Source organism: Macaca fascicularis, chromosome 11 (genome assembly GCF_037993035.2).
Source record: "Macaca fascicularis isolate 582-1 chromosome 11, T2T-MFA8v1.1".
NCBI classification, from domain to species: domain Eukaryota; kingdom Metazoa; phylum Chordata; class Mammalia; order Primates; family Cercopithecidae; genus Macaca; species Macaca fascicularis.
This window is the reverse complement of record NC_088385.1, coordinates 124,291,998-124,312,741: the sequence shown is the minus strand read 5'-3', so window position 1 is coordinate 124,312,741 and position 20,744 is coordinate 124,291,998. Positions and strand designations below refer to the sequence as shown.

The 20,744-nt window shown below is 47.7% G+C and overlaps 1 protein-coding gene across 2 annotated transcripts in view; it reads left to right on the top strand.

Annotated features, from left to right (window-relative positions):
* Positions 1–20,744, top strand: part of NOS1 (nitric oxide synthase 1) — a 231,703-nt gene that overhangs the window by 102,540 nt on the left and 108,419 nt on the right. For both annotated transcript variants that reach the window (XM_045366051.3, XM_015431613.4), the window contains exon 2: positions 12,325–13,475. In XM_045366051.3, coding sequence (XP_045221986.2) covers positions 12,751–13,475 — 725 coding nt within the window. In that variant the 5' untranslated portion in view covers positions 12,325–12,750. The remainder of the gene's footprint in view (positions 1–12,324; positions 13,476–20,744) is intronic.

Here is a 20,744-nt window from a genome sequence, read left to right as displayed (position 1 = left end):
ATTAAGTTGAACCAAACGAAATTGAAAAATTTGATCACTTGCAAAACTGTTAATTTCATATATTTCAACCTAATAAGTACTTAGTCACCAAATACTTATTTCATGCTTACTAGGTGCTAACATATTCTAAGAAGAAAGTCAGTTATATTGTGCAGATGAAAGCAGACCTTTGGTGCTTTAGTTCCAAGCAAGCGGCCAGCAAATGTATACTAGGCTCAGCCCTGCCTTACTGAATATTTTCCCTCCTGTCCTTGCTACTAGTCTACACATTCATGCTAAGGTAGGGCAACTGCAAATACATTTTATACAATTGAAGAGTCTTGATCTTTTACTAAAGTTTGACCCAATTGCATTTATTGTTATTACTGGTATATCTGACATATATGGAATTATTTCTGCCATTGTAGTTTGTGTTTTCTATTTAACATGTTTTCCCTTTACTGAAATTCATTTGTAACTGATTCAGGCCTGTATGGATGCTGTGGATCTGTTTAAAGGGAACTTTCGAGTGAAGGGAACAGATATTATTACTGCTGTCTTAAAATAGTTATTCTTACTTCTTTTTTCTTCCCTGAGCACTTTTTGTCAGCCTTTTGACTCAGCTCCCCTATACCAGAAAGCACCCAAGGATGCCAGGCATGAGAGAAGAAATTTGGTTGAGCATCAAGTTAACATTGATGTGCAATTTGGAGAAAACAGTTACTGATTTTCCCTGAAAAATAAACAGTCAACATTGTCATTATAGTTGACATTTACAGTTTACAAAGTGCCTTTTGCTGTGTCCATCTTGCTTAATCATTACAAAATCCTTGGCAACTAGTTGTTATCACCGTTTCAATTTCACAAAAGGAAATCGAGAGTCAAAATGTTAAATGACTTATCCAAGATCAAATAGCTTGTAAATGGCAAAGCTTGGAATTGAGCCAAATTGAGCTTATTTTTTTTATAGCTGAATTCTCAGAATTATGGAAATGACGTTATTAGGAAATGTTGATTCTTGCAATATACTAGACCACAACTAAATTACTTATTACTACTCATGACAGACAATTCTATGAAATGAGTTTCATTCATTCTTATTCTTTTTTTCACCATTTTCCTCCCTTCCTCCCTTCCTTCCTTCCATCCATCCATCCTTCCTTCCTTCTTTCTTTTTGACAGGGTGTTTCACTGTCACCCAGGCTGGTGTGCAGTGGCACGATCGTAGTTAATTTTTTCTTTTTTTTTTTTGTAGAGATGGGGGTCTCACTGTGTTGCTCAGGCTGGTCTTGAACTCCTGGCCTCAAACAATCCTCTTGCCTCAGCCTCCCAAAGTGCTGGGATTACAGGCATCCAGCCCTTTCACCCCATTGTTCAGGTTTCCCTCTCTCAGGAAATCCTTCACACTCCTTCTACTAGTGGAAGCCAGGAGCTGGGAGGCCACTGCAGACACCTCCTTCTCTGTTAGCTTCTGTATCCAATTAGTCACCAAATCTTGTTGACTCAATCTTGTAAACATCTCTTAAATCGACCCACCTCCTTCCTTCCTCACTTTCACCACCTGATCCTTAACCACCATCATCGCTCATCTCTGGCCTGCAGCAGTCTCTTAACCAGGCTCCCCGTACCCAGCCTTGATTTTCCCAACCATTTCCATCCAGCAGCAGCCAGAGTAATCTTCATAAAATCTAAATCTGACCACTGTACTTCTTGTCTGAAAACCCTCCAATGTTTGCCATTGCTCTAAGAATAAAGTCCAAAATTGTTAATTTGCCTTTCAAGAGACCTGATGATCCAGTCCCTGATGACCTCTCCAGCTTTATCTCATGGCGTGGCTTTCTTGTCTCACCACAATGCCAGCTCCATCCTACCACAGTGCCTTCTCACATGCTGGTCTCTGTCCTCCACTTCTCACTTCCTCCATCCACCTTCTTATCTGGCCGACTCTGGATCCTGACTCTTCCTCCAGGAAGCCTTCCCTGACCACCACCATCCAGACCATGTTATGTCCCTTATGCAAGCTCTCATTAGCACCCTGTATTTTCCCTTTTGTTCTACTCATTGTTTTTATCACTCATATTTCTCTCCAACTACCTCCACCCTAGGTTGTAAGCTTGAGGGCCGGGATGCTGTCTGTCTTACCCATCCCTGTAAATCCCAATGCAAAGTCCACACTGACTGCCCTGACCTGGGGAGAGCTGTGTATGGGTTAGCAAATGAATGGTTGGCATGAATGAAAGAAAAGGAAAGATGAGAGGAGGCAAAGGAGAGAAAGAGGGAAGGAGGAAAAAAAAGTAAAAAGTTGAGTATAAGGTTGATGGGGGTAGAAAATATGTGCCATCTTATTTTAATGATTGTTAAGAAAAGTTTCTGAGACCACTGATAATATGTTTTCTTTTTATAGTAATGAGGCTGTCCTCTTGGCCGTGATTATGTTTGCATATCTAGCCTGAAATGGTTCAATTTTCTTGATGTGTAATCTAAAGTGACTCTAAAAATAATAGTCAACAGTAGCACATGCTTTAGATGAATTGTCCCATGCTTTAGATGAATTGTCCCCTCTAATGCACTTCCATTTAAATTATCCCATGTGATTTATTGGTTTCCATATTTAAGGCAGAAACCAGAATTGTTCCCACTTTACAGATGAGGAATCTGAGGCTAATAGGCAGCAGAGGTGGGTCACACACCCTGGTTTTTCTAGCTCCAAATTCATGCCTTTGACCCCCACACAGCATTACAGCAATGAGGCATGTATGTAGGGGCAAGGATGGGAGGCAGAAGTGCATCTGTGGGGACTTTTTTCCCACTGAAGTGTCCATGGATAGAAGGAACTTAAGAACCTTAGCCCCAAACCCTGAAATTTTCTGTCATATGATTGATGGATATATTGGTCTCCTGTTGGCCGAACTAGCTCATGTAAATGAGCTCTGCAAAACGAAGCCGAAATGAAGACTCTGTGATTCCCCAGAACCATTCTAACATGGGGATGACAGCCCTGCGGCTCTCTCCTTATGATGAACCAGAACATCCTCCTCATCCCGCCCTGGTGGTGTTGATTCACCACCAAGTTCTGGGGTCTCAGTGCTTCTGGACGCACCTCTCATGTGCCGTATTCCCACAAACTGAATTCTGCTTTTGCAGCATTCCAAAAAGGAGCCAGTGACAGTCATCCACTCCCATGGGAGACAGGACCGGTCCACGTGTCCATACCTTTTACCTGGTCCTTCAACACAAAGTGCTTTAAGCAACACATCCACCAGACACTACAGATGCTCAATAGGAAAATGACTGCTTAAGTGATGATAATTAGTAAGAGTGGTGGTAAAAGGATCCATTTCCTGAGCACTTACTAGTCTATGGTGCATTGTAATAACTTAGAAAACATTAACTATTGACGGGGCACAGTGGCTCATGCCTGTAATCCCAGCACTTTGGGAGGCCGAGGCAGGTGGATCACTTGAGGTTAGGAGTTCAAGACCAGCCTGGCCAACATGATGAAACTCCATCTTCTCTACTAAAAATACAAAAGAAAGAAAGAAAAAAAAAAGTCAGGTGTGATCTCAGCTCCTCAGGAGTCTGAGGCAGGAGGATCATTTGAAACTGGGAGGCAGAGGTTGCAGTAAGCCAAGATCATGCCATTGCACTCAGCCTGGGCAACAGAGCAAGATTCCATCTCAAAAAAGAATAAAAATAATAGAAATTTAAAAATTAAAATGCAAAAATTAGCCAGGCGTGGTGGCGAGTGCCTGTAGTTCCAGCTACTCAGGAGGCTGAGGCAGGAGAATCATTTGAACCTGGGAGGCAGAGGTTGCAGTGAGCCAAGATTGTGCCACTGCACTCCAACCTGGGTGACAGAGTGATACTCCATGTCAAAAAAAAAGAAAGAAAAAGGAAAAAACATTAACTATTATCTCCTATCCTCAGACACCCTATCTATATAGGCACTATTATCACCCCTATTTAATAGATGCAGAAACTATGACTCAGAGAGAGTAAGTAACTTGCCCACAATCACAAAGCCAAGTAGAGAATCAGACAGTCTGACTTCAAAAACCTTACTCTTTTCTTAAAATTGATGCAAAAAGCATTGTTAAAAACTAATAATTTAGTCCAGGCACACTGGTTCGTGCTTATAACTCAGCACTTTGGGAGGTCAAGGGTGGGAGGATTGCTTGAGGCCAGGAGTTTGAGACCACCCTGGGCAACATAGTGAGACACCGTTTCTACAGAAAGTTAAAAAATCCAGCCGGGCACGGTGGTGGCTCATGCCTGTAATCCCAGCACTTTGGGAGGCCGAGGCAGGCGGATCACGAGGTCAGGAGATCGAGACCATCCTGGCTAACATGGTGAATACCCGTCTCTACTAAAAATACAAAAAATTAGCCGGGTGTAGTGGCAGGCGCCTGTAGTCCCAGCTACTCGGGAGGCTGAAGCAGGAGAATGGCATGAACCTGGGAGGCGGAGCTTGCCGTAGTTGATTTAATAGTCTTCTATTGATGGGTACTTAAGATTTTCTCAATCTCTTGATATTCAGATATTCAGAACCCTGCAAAGAAGAGTTTTGTGTGTGTTTAAGGATGTTCCTTTCAGGTTACCTATAAGAGAAAGTCCTAAAATTTGAATTGTCAGGCTAAGGTTTATGTATTTTAACTTTGGAGGTAGATATTGTCAAACTGCCATTCAAAGAGGTTGTATTTAGCAGCAATGTAAGAGAGTGGGGTTTCCCAAAGCCTTGGCAACAGAGTGTGTGTCACATTTGAAACAATCATTAATGCTCATGCTTGTAACTCTAAGCTGAGCCTGTTACTACCTCTGAGATATGGGCATCAGAGGTGGGAAGATTGACATCATCATAGGCAAACTGTAGCCATGAAACTCGGGGGATTCCAGGGCTGGGGAGACTCAGGATGCTTGCGTCTTTGGGATCCCCAAGGCACAGAATGCCAACTTACCCCCTGGATTTGTGAGGACTCGTGGGTTTCCAGCTATGACTTACTAGCGTAGGAGAAAACACTTCAGCTTGATTCCGGGGTGGTGATCTCTCTGGGGAAAGACTGCAAATGAGCAGTTCAGGAGATGTAAAGAAGTTGGTGGTTTTGCATTTTTAAAAAGAGCACAGTTGGGTTTACGCTTTCAGTCTTTTGTTTGTGTTGGGGGTGGCAGTATTTTGTTTTGTTTTTGGAGACTTGGAGGACTTGGAGTTTGTTTTTAAATGAGATTGCAGGGAGATAGGAAACAGGGCTGAAACTCCATCAGTGATTTTGTGGGTGTACAAACTAAAAACAGTCAAGACTTCACAGGCAGGCTGGGTTTTGTTTTCTTTGATATTATTCATGTAAAAGGTAATACACATGTGATTTCAAAAATTTACATGATACTGAAATAGAAAAAAAGGTATTCAATACAAAGTATATCTCCCTCCTACTGACTTCTAACAATTCGTCTTAAGATGCAATCATTGAGATCCGTTTCCTCCAGAATAATCTTTGCATTTACATATACAGAACCAACTTGTTTACACCTTAATGGTGTACCTTGGAGTTCACTTCTTATTTGCAGATAGAGATCTGCCTCATTGTTTTTAATGACACATTTATTGTACAGATGAGTTAGATTTTTTTTTTTTTTTTTTTTTTGAAACAGGGTCTCGTTCTATCACCCAGGCTAGAGTGCAGTGGTGCTATCTTGGCTCACTGCAGCCTCAACCTCCCAGGCTCAATTGATCCTCCCCACCTCAGTCTCCAGAATAGCTGGGACTACAGGCATGTGTCACCATGCCTGACTTTTTATTTTGTTTTGTTTCATTTTTTTTGTTGTTTGTTTGGTTTTTCTGGTTTTTTTTTTTTTTTTTTTTTTTTTTTTTGAGACAGAGATCTCACTCTGTCGCTCAGGCTGGAGGGCAGTGGCGCCATCTGGCCTCACTGCAACCTCCGCCTCAGGTTCAAGCCATTGTCCTGCCTCAGCCTCCTGATCAGCTGGAATCACAGGTGCCTGCCACCAAGCCCAGCTAACTTTTTTGTATTTTTAGTAGAGATGGGGTTTCACCATGTTGGCCAGGCTAGTCTTGAACTCCTGACCTCAAGTGATACACCTGCCTTGGCCTCCCAAAGTGTTGGGATTACAGGTGTGAGCCCCTGCACCTGGCCAAATTTTTGTATTTTTTTGTAGAAATGGGATATCACTATGTTGCCCAGGCTGATTTCAAGCTTCTGGCCTCAAGCAATCTGCCTGCCTCAGCCTCCTAAAGTGCTGGGATAACAGCCCTGGGTTAGATTTCAATTGACACTTGGAAACAAGATTTTGGATACTGGACTATTAGCCCAGGCGACATTCTACTGAGACCTCTTTCTTTGTATGGTTCTGGGTGGATTTTCTCTCTCTCCATGCTACCGCCACCATGCCTATTCCCAGAGGTCAGTTTCAAAAGGTGACATGATATTTGCAAACCCTCTTTGTCATTTTTCTGGTTTCTTTAGAAGGAAAAACTCTAAGAAATGTCTTCTGCCTGGCTGTTACCAGTAGGTTCTTGAGGAGATCCAGGGATGGTAGGCTACAGAAGGAACAACAGTCACACTCTAGACCCACGCTGCCCAATGGCAATATAATGCAAGCCACGTGTGTAATGCTTGGCTTTATAAGTCACATTAAAAAGAGTGAAAAGCAGCTGGGTACAGTGGCTCATGCCTGTAATCCCTATACTTTGGGAGGTTGAGGCAGGAGGGTGGTGGCTCAAGCCCAGGAGTTCAAGACCAGCCCGGTCAGTATGGCAAAACCTCTTCTCTACAAAAATACAAAAATTAGCTGGACATGGTGGCATGTGTCTGGAGTCTCAGCTACTCAGGAGGCTGAAGTGGGAGGATCACTTGAGCCTGGGAGGTGGAGGCTGCAGTGAGCCGAGATCGTGCCACTGCCCTCCGGCCTGGGCAACAGAGTGAGACCCAGTCTCACAAAAAAAAGAAAAAAGAGTGAAAAGTGATGGGGACAATTAACTTTCATAATAATTTTATTTAACACAATATATCCATGACAGCGTCACTTCAAATGTAATCAGTAAACATCGTGGAGATGTTTATGTTCTTTTTCTCATGCTAGTTTTTGTTTTTTGTTTTTTAAATATTTTTATTTCAATAAGTGTTTTGGGGAACAGGTGGTGTTTGATTACATGGCTAAGTTCTTTAGTGGTAACTTCTGAGATTTTGGTGCACCCATCACCTCTCATACTAATCTCTGAAAGTCAATGTGCACTTTACGCTTACAGCACATTGCAACTGAACCAGCCACAGGCCTTGTGCTCAATGGCCATGTGTGGCAAATGGCTGCCATAATGGACAGCACAGGTCTGCACGCTCCAGCTATGGCTGGTCCATGTTGAATGAGCCCTTTGCTTCTCCAGGCCTCTGTTTCCTCATTTCTGAATGAGGAAGCTAGACTAGACAGGCTTGGTGGCTTCCCTTCATCCTAACATTCTTCATCTTTCAATGCTAAAAATGGAAAGCACAGGCAAACCAGGACAGGCAGGCTTCCCTGTGGGAGCTTTGTTTTCTCGTCTATAAAATGGGGACAATCTAATATGACCCAGATCCACAGATGAGGATGTGCTTTGTGGAGGAAAAGGAGGGAGGCATAGTGTTGTGGGATTATTTTCAGGACTGTGATTGACCACAGAGAGTGCTCAGAACCCACTCGCTTAGACTCAGATCTACCTCCTTAATTTATGTCCCTGAACCTCATCTGCCTTATCCATCCATAAGGTGCAGATAAAAATGGCACTTACAAGGCCCAGCATGGAGGCTCATGCCTGTAGACACAGCAACTCAGGAGGCCGAGGCAGGAGGGTCACTTGAGCCCAGGAATTCAAGAACATAGTGAGACCCTGTCTCTACAGATATAAAAACAAGTAGCTGGGTATAGTGGCATGCACGTGTAGTCCTAGCTACTCGGGAGACTAAGGCAGGAGGATCACTTGAGGCACAGAGTTTGATATAAAAAATACATATATATATACACACACATATATATATATATATCTCCTATGGTGTCTGTAACAATTAAATAAAACCCCTATGCAGAGGGCTCAGGCACCAATGCTTAGCACACAGTAAGCTCTCAACCACAGGAGGCTGCTGCTGTGACCTTTCCTTCAGTTGCAGAAATGAGGTTCAGGGTGGAGAGGGGCTTGGCCAAGGTCACACACAGAGGAGGGAGTAGCAGACGCTGCCCTATTTGGGCTTCCTCCCTGTCACTGGCAGGCATCCCCGATAGTCAGCTACTAATTTCCTCACAGCAAGGTAAATGAAATAAATACACCCGAAGCCACTGAACTACTTGAATGAGGCTTGGGTTTAAGTATTGTTTCCATGGTATGTACCCTGGCAAGCATGCATATGTGATTTGTTTAAAATCCCTGTTCGCGAGGGTGGAGGCAGGGTTGTCAGGCGATTCTGTCCAGCGGCCGTCTCTCTGTAGACGGTGCCCTCCCACCCAGACCGGCGTGAGATGGCTCAGTGTGATTTCAAGGGAAGGGCCCCCTTCTACATGGCGCCTGAAGTACCTTTGGCTGGACAGTGACAGAGTAGAAAGTGCACTGAATTAAAAGCCAGGAAGTCCGAATCGTTATCTATTACATAACAATAATAGGAAGCCACTTTTCTGAGCTCTCACTACTCTATGACATTGCCAAGTTCCCTGCATTTACTGTTTAATTTAACCCTCCCTGTTACTCAGAGACGAGGTGCTTACAAATGACCGCATTTTACAGATAAGGGAACTGAGGTTCAGAGAAAATAAAGAACTCACCCAGAAACACCCGGATAGAGCCAGGAAGGACCTTAAAACTCTTCCCTGGGGCAGGAGGTAGCCAGCTCTCTCTACAGAGCCTCACGGAAACTGGACATTCAAAAACTGGGACAAGCGCGTGTCCTTATAGCAGCTTAATTTATTCATCTGTAAAGTTGGGGGACAGCCGAACCTGATGTTGGTCAGGACAAGGATGAAAAATATGGTAGATGAGGATGTTTTGTGGGAGGAAAGGGAGGTAGAGAAAGTGTTGTGGAATTGTTATTAAGATAATGATTGACGGACAGGTGCAATGGCTCACACCTGTAATCCCAGCACTTTGGGAGGCCGAGGCAGGCAGATCACTTGAGGTCAGGAGTTCGAGACCAGCCTGGCCAACATGGCAAAACCCCGTCTCTACTAAAAATACAAAATTAGCCAGGTGTGGTGGCAGGAGCCTGTAATCCCAACTAATCAGGAGGCTGAGGCTAGAGAATCGCTTGAATCCAGGAGGCGGAAGTTGCAGTGAGCTGAGATCGCACCACTGCATTCCAGCCTGGGTGACAGAATGAGACTCTAAAAAACAAAAAGAAGAAGAAGAAGATGATGATTGACAATGAAAAGCGCTCAGAACCCAGAACTCAGACCCAGAGCTTGCTGTCTCCCTCCTTCTCTGTGTCTGTCTCTCAGCAGACAAAAAATTTATCTGCCTCTCCCCAGCCCAGCTTCTTTTCAACCCCTTCCAAAGATCAAGTTTCCTTTCTGTGGCCAAGATGTGAGAGAGAAACAGCACACCAATTTCCCAAGCACCAGCCCAGAGCCCTCTCTGACTGTAGGACGCAGCGGAGAAAGAGAGAAGAACGTGCTGAGAGCGGCCAGGGGCCGTTGCCAGTTGCTTCATTTCTGTTTTCTTTTTTCCTTAAGCAAAGTACACCAAAGGCTAATTCCCGCCTCTGTCCTTTAGTAAGGTCTGGCCCAAGCCAGAGTCTGGAGGAAGTGAACTTGGGGGCCTTGCCTACCCAAGAGGTCACCTTTCAATTGCTTCTTTTAATAAAGAATTAAGCCTTAATGCCAAACAGGATGCTCAAGAGAGCCCTGGAGGTCCCGGCTGTCTCTGCCACCAACTGAACAGTGAGCATCCTTGGTTTGGTACCTGGAGGATGTGGGGCTCGGGGAGGGTTAAGGAAGCAAAGAGAGAGAAGGGCACAGCGCGGTCCTGGATGGGTTTCCCTGCAAACCAGAACCCCAGCAGCAAGATGCCAAAAGACACTCAGCCGGTCGACACCCGGGCCACACACAGCAGAGAAATGACACAGCACGCAGGCGACGCATGAATACACAGAGAGAAACATACACAGAGCAACGCCAGATGGAGAATGTAGCCCGGGCTGGGCCTGGGGATTCATTATTTCCTCACCCACACAGAGGGGCTGGCGGAGTTACGTAATGCAGGCTGCAAAGGGGAGGCTGAACTTGCTAATTACCCCCCCACACACACCCCCCATTGTGGGGCTCCAGAAGGTGGCACCTCCTTCTGGAAGGGGTCTCTGCACCCACCTCCTGCTCTCAGAGGCAGCAGGAGCTTGTCAGCTGCCTCAGTCCTGGGGTGACCCTGGGAAGTCACTAAAAGGGAAGCGAGGAAGTGAGTGTCAGTTTGTTAGTCATGGCAGATGGGGGTTCCCTCCTGGTGCTGAAGCGTGGTGAGGATGCTGGCAGGAAGGGGCTTTGGGACAGAGATGGAAGTAGCACTTGAGTGGGGGGTAGGGAAAGAGATGGAAGTGTTCTCTGATGTCCGCTACCCATCTTGCTGGTATTGATGTTTGTAGTGTGACCAAACCTATCTTTTTGAACTTGGAACAAACTAATAATCATGGGTAGAGATTGGGGGCTACTTCCCACCCTACCCACCCCCACAGATCACCTGCCCCACCCCAGACGTGCCACACTGTGCATGTACACGGCCCCGTGGGTACATGCTACAGGTACTCATCCCTCACCTGGGCCACAGCATCTCCAGCTGGGCCCCCTGTTGGCCTTTGGTACCCCAACCAGACCCCATTTCTTTGAGCCTGAAGGAGTCAGTGACTTGGAAGATGCCAGTATTTCAGGGAAAAAGTTAGGAGTTAAGAAAATAACTAGAATATAGATTTGATTTTTTGGGGGGCGAGGGAGACAGAGTCTCACTCTGTTGCCCAGGCTGGAGTGCAATGGTGTAATCTCAGCTCACTGCAACCTCCACCTCCTGGTTTCAAGCGATTCTAGTGCCTCAGCCTCCCAAGTAGCTGGGATTACAGGCACCCGCCACCACGCCTGGCTAATCTTTGTATTTTTAGTAGAGGTGGGGGTTTCACCATGTTGGCCAGGCTGGTCTTGAACTCCTGACCTCGGGTAATCCACCTACCTTGGCCTCCCAAAGTGCTGGGATTACAGGTGTGAGGCACTGTGCCCGGCCTGATTTTTTTTTTCTTTAATAAATAGAGACAGGGTCTCACTATGTTGCCCAGGCTGGTCTCAAACTCCTGGGCTCATGCGATCCTCCCACCTTAGCCTTCCAAAATGCTGGGATTACAGGTGTGAGTCTCCATACCCATCCTAGAGTATAAATTTGGAAGAGCTAGAGTATAAGTTTAAAAGCTCAGGCTCAAGGTCAAACCCTCCCCCTGCCATTATTCTCTGTGCGACCTTGGACAAGTTACTGAACCTTCCCAAGCTTCCCTTTCCTCTTCTTTTGAGGAGTTATCGTTAGGATTAAAGGAGAAATAAAAAATATATGTGTTAAGAGGGAACGTGCTCAAAAAGTGTCTGTCGTGTTTAGTCTTTGGGGTTTTTCTTTCTTCAGTCAACTAATATTCATTGAGTACCTGCAATGTTCCTATGTTTCCCTTAGGGGTATAAAATCTACTCTTCCTAAGGTTTCTCCATCAGGGTTTCAGCTGTGTGTGTAGCAAAAGTGTCTTCCACAATTTTGTGTGGACCCATCTTCTTGGTATTCATGTTTGTAGTGTGAGTAAGCCTATTCTTTTGAACATGGAACAAGCTAATAATTATAAACATGGTTATGAAGGCCAATGGACGTTCGTCATCGTTGGGTCCATGGAAGGCAGTGTCATTCCCGTTCCACTGGGCTTTGGGAGCGGCTGGAAAAGAGAGCCCAAAAATCTATGCCAGCTGAGCCCCTGAGCTATGGATGGAAAATGTATACAAGACACAGAGAGCAACTAGAATGCTTGACAAGTTGGACTGATGACTTCTCATGGTGGGAAAGAGATAAGAGAGGTTTTCTGATTCTTGTCACTTGATTTCTCGGGGTGATTGTCTGTGGTTTGCCCAGGGAGACCCTTTCGTCCCGGAGGGCGTTGATCATGGAAGCGACACTGGGTATTTTGCAGCTAACTCCAGAAAGAAGCATTTTGTTTCTAGGTTGGCTTGAAATTCTGGAGTGTCTTGTGGCTAGACTTTGTCAGTTGGCTGCATTTTCTATCTCAGTTTTCAAGGTGGTGTTGGGCACTCTACTTCAATCTCTTTTTGTAAAATTCTTTTCATCCCCTTCCTGTTCTTCCTCTTCAGCTCATGATGCCTCAGGTCTGATCCGCATCTAACAGGCTGGCAATGAAGATACCCAGAGAATAGTTCACATTTATCATGCGTCACTTCTAGACACAGCCACCAGACGCGTCGCCTCCCCTCTCTGCCTGACCTGTGGCTTAGGGACACATCCCACCGCCTCTCTTGACGTCTGCCTGGTCAACCATCACTTCCTTGGAGAATAAGGAGAGAGGCGGACGCAGGAAATCATGCCACCGACGGGCCACCAGCCATGAGTGGGTGACGCTGAGTTGACGTCAAAGACAGAGAGGGCTGAAGCCTTGTCAGCACCTGTCACCCCGGCTCCTGCTCTCAGCTTTGCCTGAAGCCTGGCTCCTCCTGGTGAAATCACCTTGGCCTGATAGCATCGTGAGGTCTTCAGACAGGACCCCTTGGAAGCTGGTTACCATGGAGGATCACATGTTCGGTGTTCAGCAAATCCAGCCCAATGTCATTTCTGTTCGTCTTTTCAAGCGCAAAGTTGGGGGCCTGGGATTCCTGGTGAAGGAGCGGGTCAGTAAGCCACCCGTGATCATCTCCGACCTGATTCGTGGGGGCGCCGCGGAACAGAGTGGCCTCATCCAGGCCGGAGACATCATTCTTGCGGTCAACGGCCGGCCCTTGGTGGACCTGAGCTATGACAGCGCCCTGGAGGTACTCAGAGGCATTGCCTCCGAGACCCACGTGGTCCTCATTCTGAGGGGCCCTGAAGGCTTCACCACGCACCTGGAGACCACCTTTACAGGTGATGGGACCCCCAAAACCATCCGGGTGACGCAGCCCCTGGGTCCCCCCACCAAAGCTGTGGATCTGTCCCACCAGCCATCAGCCGGCAAAGAACAACCGCTGGCAGTGGATGGGGCCTCGGGTCCTGGGAATGGGCCTCAGCATGCCCAAGACGATGGGCAGGAGGCTGGCTCGCTCCCCCATGCCAACGGCCTGGCCCCCAGGCCCCCGGGCCAGGACCCTGCAAAGAAAGCAGCCAGAGTCGGCCTCCAAGGCAGAGGGGAGAACAATGAACTGCTCAAGGAGATAGAGCCTGTGCTGAACCTTCTCACCAGTGGGAGCAGAGGGGTCAAGGGAGGGGCACCTGCCAAGGCAGAGATGAAAGATATGGGAATCCAGGTGGACAGGTAAGCTCCACGGGGGGTATGTGTGTGTGTGTGTGTTTGTGTGTGTGCATGCTTGTGTGTGTACATTTGTGTCCACTGAGACTCAGCCTCACAGCCCAGAAGCCAACCTGGGCTGTCTCAGACACCTGTATATGCATTCCCACTTGGCGGCCCCCTTGATCTTCACTTAAAATTACATTCGCAAGAGGCCAGAGGGCATAGCTTCTAGGATGCTTCTCTTGTCACAAAACCCAGAGCGAATTAATCATCATGGTAGCGGACAGTGCATCTTCTCATCTTTATCCCCTATAATCCTCCAGGAACCCAGGAACTTGCATTTTTACAATCTGTGTTTCACAAGTGAGAAGACAGAGGCTCGGAGTGGAGGCTGCGCTTCCTGAGGTTGCCTAGCAAGTGGGAGGCATGTGTGCATGGCACCCTGGGGTGTGTGGCTCTGCAAAACCCCTTGGAAGACAGGAGGGAAGAGCTGAGCCCGGGGCAACCATTAGCCTAAATCAGCCTTCTCCTCATTGCAGCCAGTCCGGGATGTGTAAAATTCTAAAGGAGGAGAAGGGAATCAAAGTCTAGAATTGGCGCCAGTTCCCAAAATCCGCAGTCTTCCTGGGATTATGTGAGAGCTGGGACGAGAATGTAAAGAACTAGGTACCAGCCCTCTATGTTTACCAGATGAATGTTTTCAATTCTCTGCAGGAGGAGAGCTGGCAGCAGAGTGGGTGATGCTAGCTCCTTCTCTGGGGAGAAATCAGCGGCTGGGCCAGGCGGTCAGAGAATAATGGGTCAGGAGATTAAACACAGAGAGAAGTTTCTCTGTCCCCCTTCCATTTGCATCTTAGGTCTAGCACTGATGCTACAGTCCCCAGTGCTGCCAGGGTGGGTCTAGGCATACTCGGAGGGAGGCTCAGTCTGGGGCCACCAAAAAATCCAGGCCAAGATTTCCCAACCCTTTCCCCAAGAACGCCAAAGTGTCCTCAGAGCACTTAGAGATCTTCAGGAACATTCCGCACTCTCTCCCCGCCGACAACCTGGGGGCCTGGATTAAGGTAGCTCCCCAGGCCCCTGCATTCACTCATTTAACAAATGTTCATTGAGGACCTACTGTGTGTCAGGCACTGTCCTACGCTCTAGGGTGGAGCAATGAATGAAATCAACAAATCCCCTGCCCTTGGGGAGCTTACAGTCTAGTGGGGAGTACTGGTGATAAATAAGATAAATACATAAAATATGTAATGAGGTCATGTGCTATAGATGCATAATGATGTCTCAGTCATCAAAGGGCTGCTTTTGTATCAGGGATCCTATTAGATTATAAAACTGTATTGTTACTGTACCTTTTCCATGTTTAGATATGTTTAGATCCACAAATTCTTACAATTGTGTTACAGTTGCCTTCAGCATTCCCTACAGTCACATGCTGTACAGGTTCATCACCTGGAGGCAATAGGCTACACCATGTAGCCTAGGTGTGGTGTGGTGTAGGCTCTCCCATCCAGGTTTGTGTGAGTGCACTCTGTGATGTTCCCACAATGGCTGAACTGCCTAATGATGCATTTCACAGAATGTGTCCCTGTGGTTAAGCGATACGTGACCGTCTGTTAGGGATATATGTAAAGGAGATAAAGAAAGCGGGGAAGGGATTAGCTGGGCGTGATGGCACATGCCTGTAGTCACAGCAACTCAGGCGGCTGAGGCAGGAGAACCACTTGGACCTGGGAGGCGGAGGTTGCAGTGAGCTGAGATTGCACTGCTACCCTTCAGCCTGGGCAACAGAGCGAGAGGAGAGCGAGACTCAGTCTCAAAAAAAAAAAAAAAAAGGCAGGAAAGGATGGGATCAGAAATATTGAGAACTTTTAACTAGGGAAGCTAGAGCAGGTCTCACTAGGAAGACAACATTTAAATACAGCCGGGCAAGGTGGCTAATGCCTATAATCCCAGCACTTTGGGAGGCCGAGGTAAGCAGATCACCTGAGGTCAAGAGTTTGAGACCAACCTGCCAGCATGGTGAAACCCCATCTCTACTAAAAATACAACATTAGCCAGGCGTGATGGTGGGTGCCTGTAATCCCAGGTACTTGGGAGGCTGAGCCAGGAGAATCACTTGAACCTGGGAGACAGAGGTTGCAGTGAGCCGAGATCATACCACTGCACTCCAGCCTGGACCACAGAGCGAGACTCCGTCTCATAATTAATTAATTAAATGCCTGGAGGAAGGGAGAGAGGGAATCTGGGAGCTTTCCAGGGGGTGGGAGAGGGGATGGGCACTCCAGGTAGAGAGTGTTTGAGGCGCTGCATGGGATGCAGCCTTCCTCCCAAAATGCCCTTTGGTGGCCCCTCAGTCTGTGGCAGCCCACCTCAGTCTGCCAGTGCATCAGAGTTTTCCTAACTTCTCACACCTGGGCAAAAATGGGGCCAATTCCATCAAGACCCCAGAGCCCCCCAAGGAGTAAGACACGGGCTCCATCACAAGTCCCTGGGCAGAGGGAAAACCAGGGTCACAGGCCTCCCTTTAAGCCTCTTCCCTCCAACCTACTTCTTTTTTCCTCTGTATATTCCCTGGGGACAGCCTGGAGTCCTCCCTGCACCTTTGGTCCTCGTCCCCATGAGGAGGAAGACCAAGAGTCTCGGTCCAGATACACACAGCATGGTGTGACGTCTCAGTGAGGTAGATGCATGCATGGGGAACTCTGTGGCATTGGATGTCCATTTCCAGAGTGGGTAGCCAGGATCAGTCTTCAGGATTCAGCTGACTGGGGGAGATTTGAAGCCTGAGTCACTTACAACTAGCACAGGAGGCCTCCCAGGCTGGAACCCGGGCCTCAGGGAGCTGCCACTGCCCCTAGGTCCCTCCAGCAGCACATCCTGTGGAGGTGGCATCTTGAGGCCTTGCTGTGTCTCCCAGCAGTCCAGCTCATGCCATGGAGTTAAATCCTAAGGCAGCTGTAGGATCCAGAACAGAAGGCATTGGCCTTGTTTGCCAGGAGGCTTTGGGAAGTGTCCCTACCGAAAGGCTGCCCCCAAGCACCACCTCTGCCTCCCAATCCTCTGCCACCCTTGCTGTCCCTTAGTGCTCCCTCTCCCTTAGTGCTCCCTCTCCTGAGAAGAGCAGCACCAGTGTGGAATGGGAGCTCTGTCTTACCTTATATAAGCAGAGTCCCCTTCCCATGGGCAGCTGAATCCTAGCTGTATCTAGTGTCCCATGCACTTGATTGCAATTCTCAACTGGGCCTGGGGTGGGCATGGAGGGGTGAGTATCAGAATTCCCAGGGGCTCTATTTCAGCCACACCCCCAGAACCCCAGGAGTCTGAATCTCTGTATGTGATGTGGAGATGTCCCCCAGAGGATCCCAGTGCAACCTCCCTTCCAGAACTGGGAGCTGGGTCCTTCCCCTCCAGGGGGTTCATTTGATCCTCTCCCCCAGCTGACAGTCTGGGACACGAGGCTTGGTACAGAACTCTAGGCTTGGGTGTGATGCGGAGGACTTCATGGGAGCCCTCGTGTCACCAGGCACCAAGGGGTTCCTCTCCAAACGCCATCTCAGGAAGTAGTCTCCTGTCTTTGTTTCCCCAAGCAAGAGGGCGAGACAAGCCAGCCTGACATGGATGCCCCTGCAGACCTATTTCCCAACTCAGGAGGCTGCATCCAAGCTCTCAGCTTCCCTCATCCCTTGCAGTCCTCCCACTAGTCACCCATCTCAACTGTGACCGTGATGAGGTGGTTTGCCCAAAAGCAGCCAAAAAACCTGCTTCAGAGGAGAGACAAGGTCTGGAGAAGGTGGCTTAGAGCAAGTACAGGGCTCTGTGAAACTCACTTAGGTGAGCAGTTCTAAGGATGAGTGATATTTAATAATAGTGTGTGTCCTCCTAGCTCAATGGCTTGCACTCAAAGCACCCCCATTTCTTTTTTTTTTCTCTTCTTTTTTTTTTTTTTTTTTTTTGAGACGGGGTCTCGTTTTGTTAATCATGCTGGAGCACAGTGGCATGATCTCGGCTCACTGCAACCTCCGCCTCCCAGGTTCCAGCAATTCTCCTGCCTCAGCCTCCCGAGTAGCTGGAATTATAGGCATACGCCACCACGCCTGGCTAATTTTTGTATTTTTAATAGAGACAGGGTTTCGCCATGTTGGCCAGGCTGGTCTTGAACTCCTGACCTCAGGTGATCCACCCGTCTCGGCCCCCCAAAGTGCTGGGATTACAGGAGTGAGCCACCATGCCCGGCCAGCACCTCCATTTCTTAACACATATTTTTAAGTGTCTTTACTAATTCATGGATCATATAACCTACTTGCACTTCTTATTTTTAAAATCTAATAAAATGCCATTAACTATTAAATGAAGGGGACCTCATAAAAGTAACTTATAATTTCAAAAGCCTGTAATTTAACATATCAGCGTTCAGACACGACCGCACTGGAATGGTCAGATGTTTGCGCCTAAACATAGAATTGCTGCAAACACAACAGCGTCAGAAGCAGAGACTGACACAGGTGTGTTGTTCTGGCAACTCAAATGCCATGAGCAGCGTCGCCTTGGTGATGCGATTTTCCAAAATGGTGAATGACTCCTGATAAAGCAATGGGTAAATCCATCTTTCCTTAATTTACCCAGTGGATTTACTGCATGGAAAATTCAGTCTGTTTTAAAGCCGTATTTATACAGGAGAGAGTTGGGATCTCAGTCCAGGAATATAAGCTTGTCTTTTATATGTGTGAAGTCCCAGAGATCGTGTGGCATGCAAGACTCTCTTCCCTCATGTTCCTGGTGTTGCAGGATGGCCACCAAGCCTAATGCCACCTCCCTCCTACTACAGTGCCAGGAGCACCCCCACCTCCATCCTTGTAACAACCAAAACTACCTCCACAAATTGCCAAATGGCCTCCTAGGGGCTGAAATAAGGACCTCTTTAGGCGTCAGTGTCCCAAGTCAGGAATTGGAATCCCAGAGCGAGAATGTTCTTCGGGGTCACTCTTGTGACAGGCAGTCCTGGCTTGATTCAAACTGCTTAGAGCACATGGCTGCTTGGAAAATGCTCATCCTCCCAGTGGCCTCTCCATCCAGGCTGCATGTAGGGCTGGACATCAGCACTGGCATCCTGGATGCTGGGTGAAGTCACTGGCCCGAGAAAACCCACTGGCTTGGGTGACAGTGAAGCCCACCAGGCCCAGAGCCCCAGATCCAGGGCGCACCTGCCAGTCGGGGGGCCAAGCCGAGGCGGGAGCTGTCACTGCTTCTCAGCAGTGCCCTGTCTCTCCTGCTCTGTTGTCCCCATTTTCTTTCTTTCTTACCTCTTGGAAACAGGCTTAATCTCCTGCCACATCTCTTCCATTCCCCCATGGGGCGTCCCTGTAGTTTCAGGATGGTGGCACTTATTTGGGACGAGAAGTGATATTTACTCTAAAGACAGTCTTATCCCTTCATCCCAAGAGGAAGGTGGCTCCAGCAGGCAGTGGCAGCAATACGAGGGGGTTTGAGGAAGGGAGGTAGTGAATCCCAAAGTTTCAGCACCTTCTGTACTTGGGAGCAGTCACTTTATTTGTTTGTTTGTTTGTTTGTTTGTTTAGAGACAGAGTCTTGCTCTGTAGCCCAGGCTGGAGTGCAGTGGTGCCATGATGGCTCACTGCAATCTCCACCTCCTGGGCTCAAGTGATCCTCTCACCTCAGCTCCCCAAGTACCTGGGACCATGCCCAGCTAATTTTTTATGTTTTTTTGTAGAAACAGGGTTTCATCAGGTTGCCCAGGCTGGTCTCAAGCTCCTGGCCTCAAATTATGCACCTGCCTCAGCCTCCCAAAGTGCTGGGATTAGAGGCGTGAGCCACCGCACCTGGCTGGAGCGGTCACTTTAAAATGCTGCATGTAAGAGAATATCCAGGTTACTCAGCTTGCTGCCCTGAAGGAGGGTTCCAAAGAGGCCAAGGTTCCTGATCCAGCGTCCACCTGGACTAGCAGGTCAGCCTCGCCCTGTGCTCTGATAACCCCTCCCACTTGTAGGGCACTTGGTTACTTACAAAGTCCCTTCACAATAGTTGTCAGCCTCTTCCGAGTGTCTGAATTCCGCCCCATAAGGAGGGTGTGTGGTTTCAGCCTACTTTCATAGATGAGGGCGAGGCTCAGAGAGGTAAACAACTTTCCCAGGGTCACACAGCACCAGCCACAGGGTGCTCTCCTGGTTCTACCTAGAAGCCTCATAGTGAGTGTTTAGAACTTAATGGACAAGCCAGGTGGGTGGCTCATGCTTTACTCCCACATCTTGGAAGGCTGAGGCAAGTGGATTACTTGAGGTCAGGAGTTCAAGACCAGCCAACATGGCAAAACCCCATCTCTACTAAAAGTAAAAAAAAAAAAAAAAAAAAAAAAAAAAAAAATTAGCCAGATGTGGTGGTGCATGCCTGTAGTCCCAGCTACTTGGGAGGCTGAGGCAGGAGAATCGCTTGAACCTGGGGGCAGAGGTTACAGTGAGTTGAGATCGCCCCACTACACTCCAGCCTGAGTGACAGAGCCAGACTCTGTCTCAAAATAAAATAAAATAAAATAAAATAAAATAAAATAAAATGAAATAAAAATTAAAGGGACACTAGGCAAGAGAATGTGATGGGGGGAACAGAAGTCAATTTCAACTCCAGAGAATCAACTCAGTTGTCGGAGGCAGAGAAGAAAGCTGCTTCTGTGGGAAGCCTAAGTTTTATAATTATTAGTCTGGCTAAACTCTATGGAGCACTGGAAGTGAGTCTGGCTCCATGCTACAGTCTCTACGTCAGTTAAGTCGTTTTCTATGCACGGCACTTTGTTTTCCTGATGGGGAAACCAAGGCTCAGAGAGGTATGGTCACTTGTCCCAGATCACACAGCTAGCAAGTAGCAAAGCCAGGACTTGACCCCAAACTCATACTCTTGGCCTCTACTGACTTTCTAGATTGCACTGTTGGCCACAGTGCACCTGGCTTCTAGCTGTCACATTTTTTAGGACACTGGAATATTTTCTCAGCATCTGAAAGGGAAACTGAGGCCTTGGGTGCCATCTGCTAAAGAAAGTGCCCCTGGCCTGTTGCAGCGAATGCAGGTCACCTTGAGGGATGCCCATGGCCCCGCTTCATTCACGCAACAGGAGGGACTCCCCCATTTATGGAAGGGCCTCTTCATTTGCTCTGTGGTCCTCATGCCCTTTCTTCTTCACTGCAACCTTGGTGGGCAGGCAGGCTTATCCCATGGCTCCTCCTCAGAATAAAAGGCTGGGTACCCACCTGACAACACGGCAGGAAAACAGGTGGAGAGAGGGTG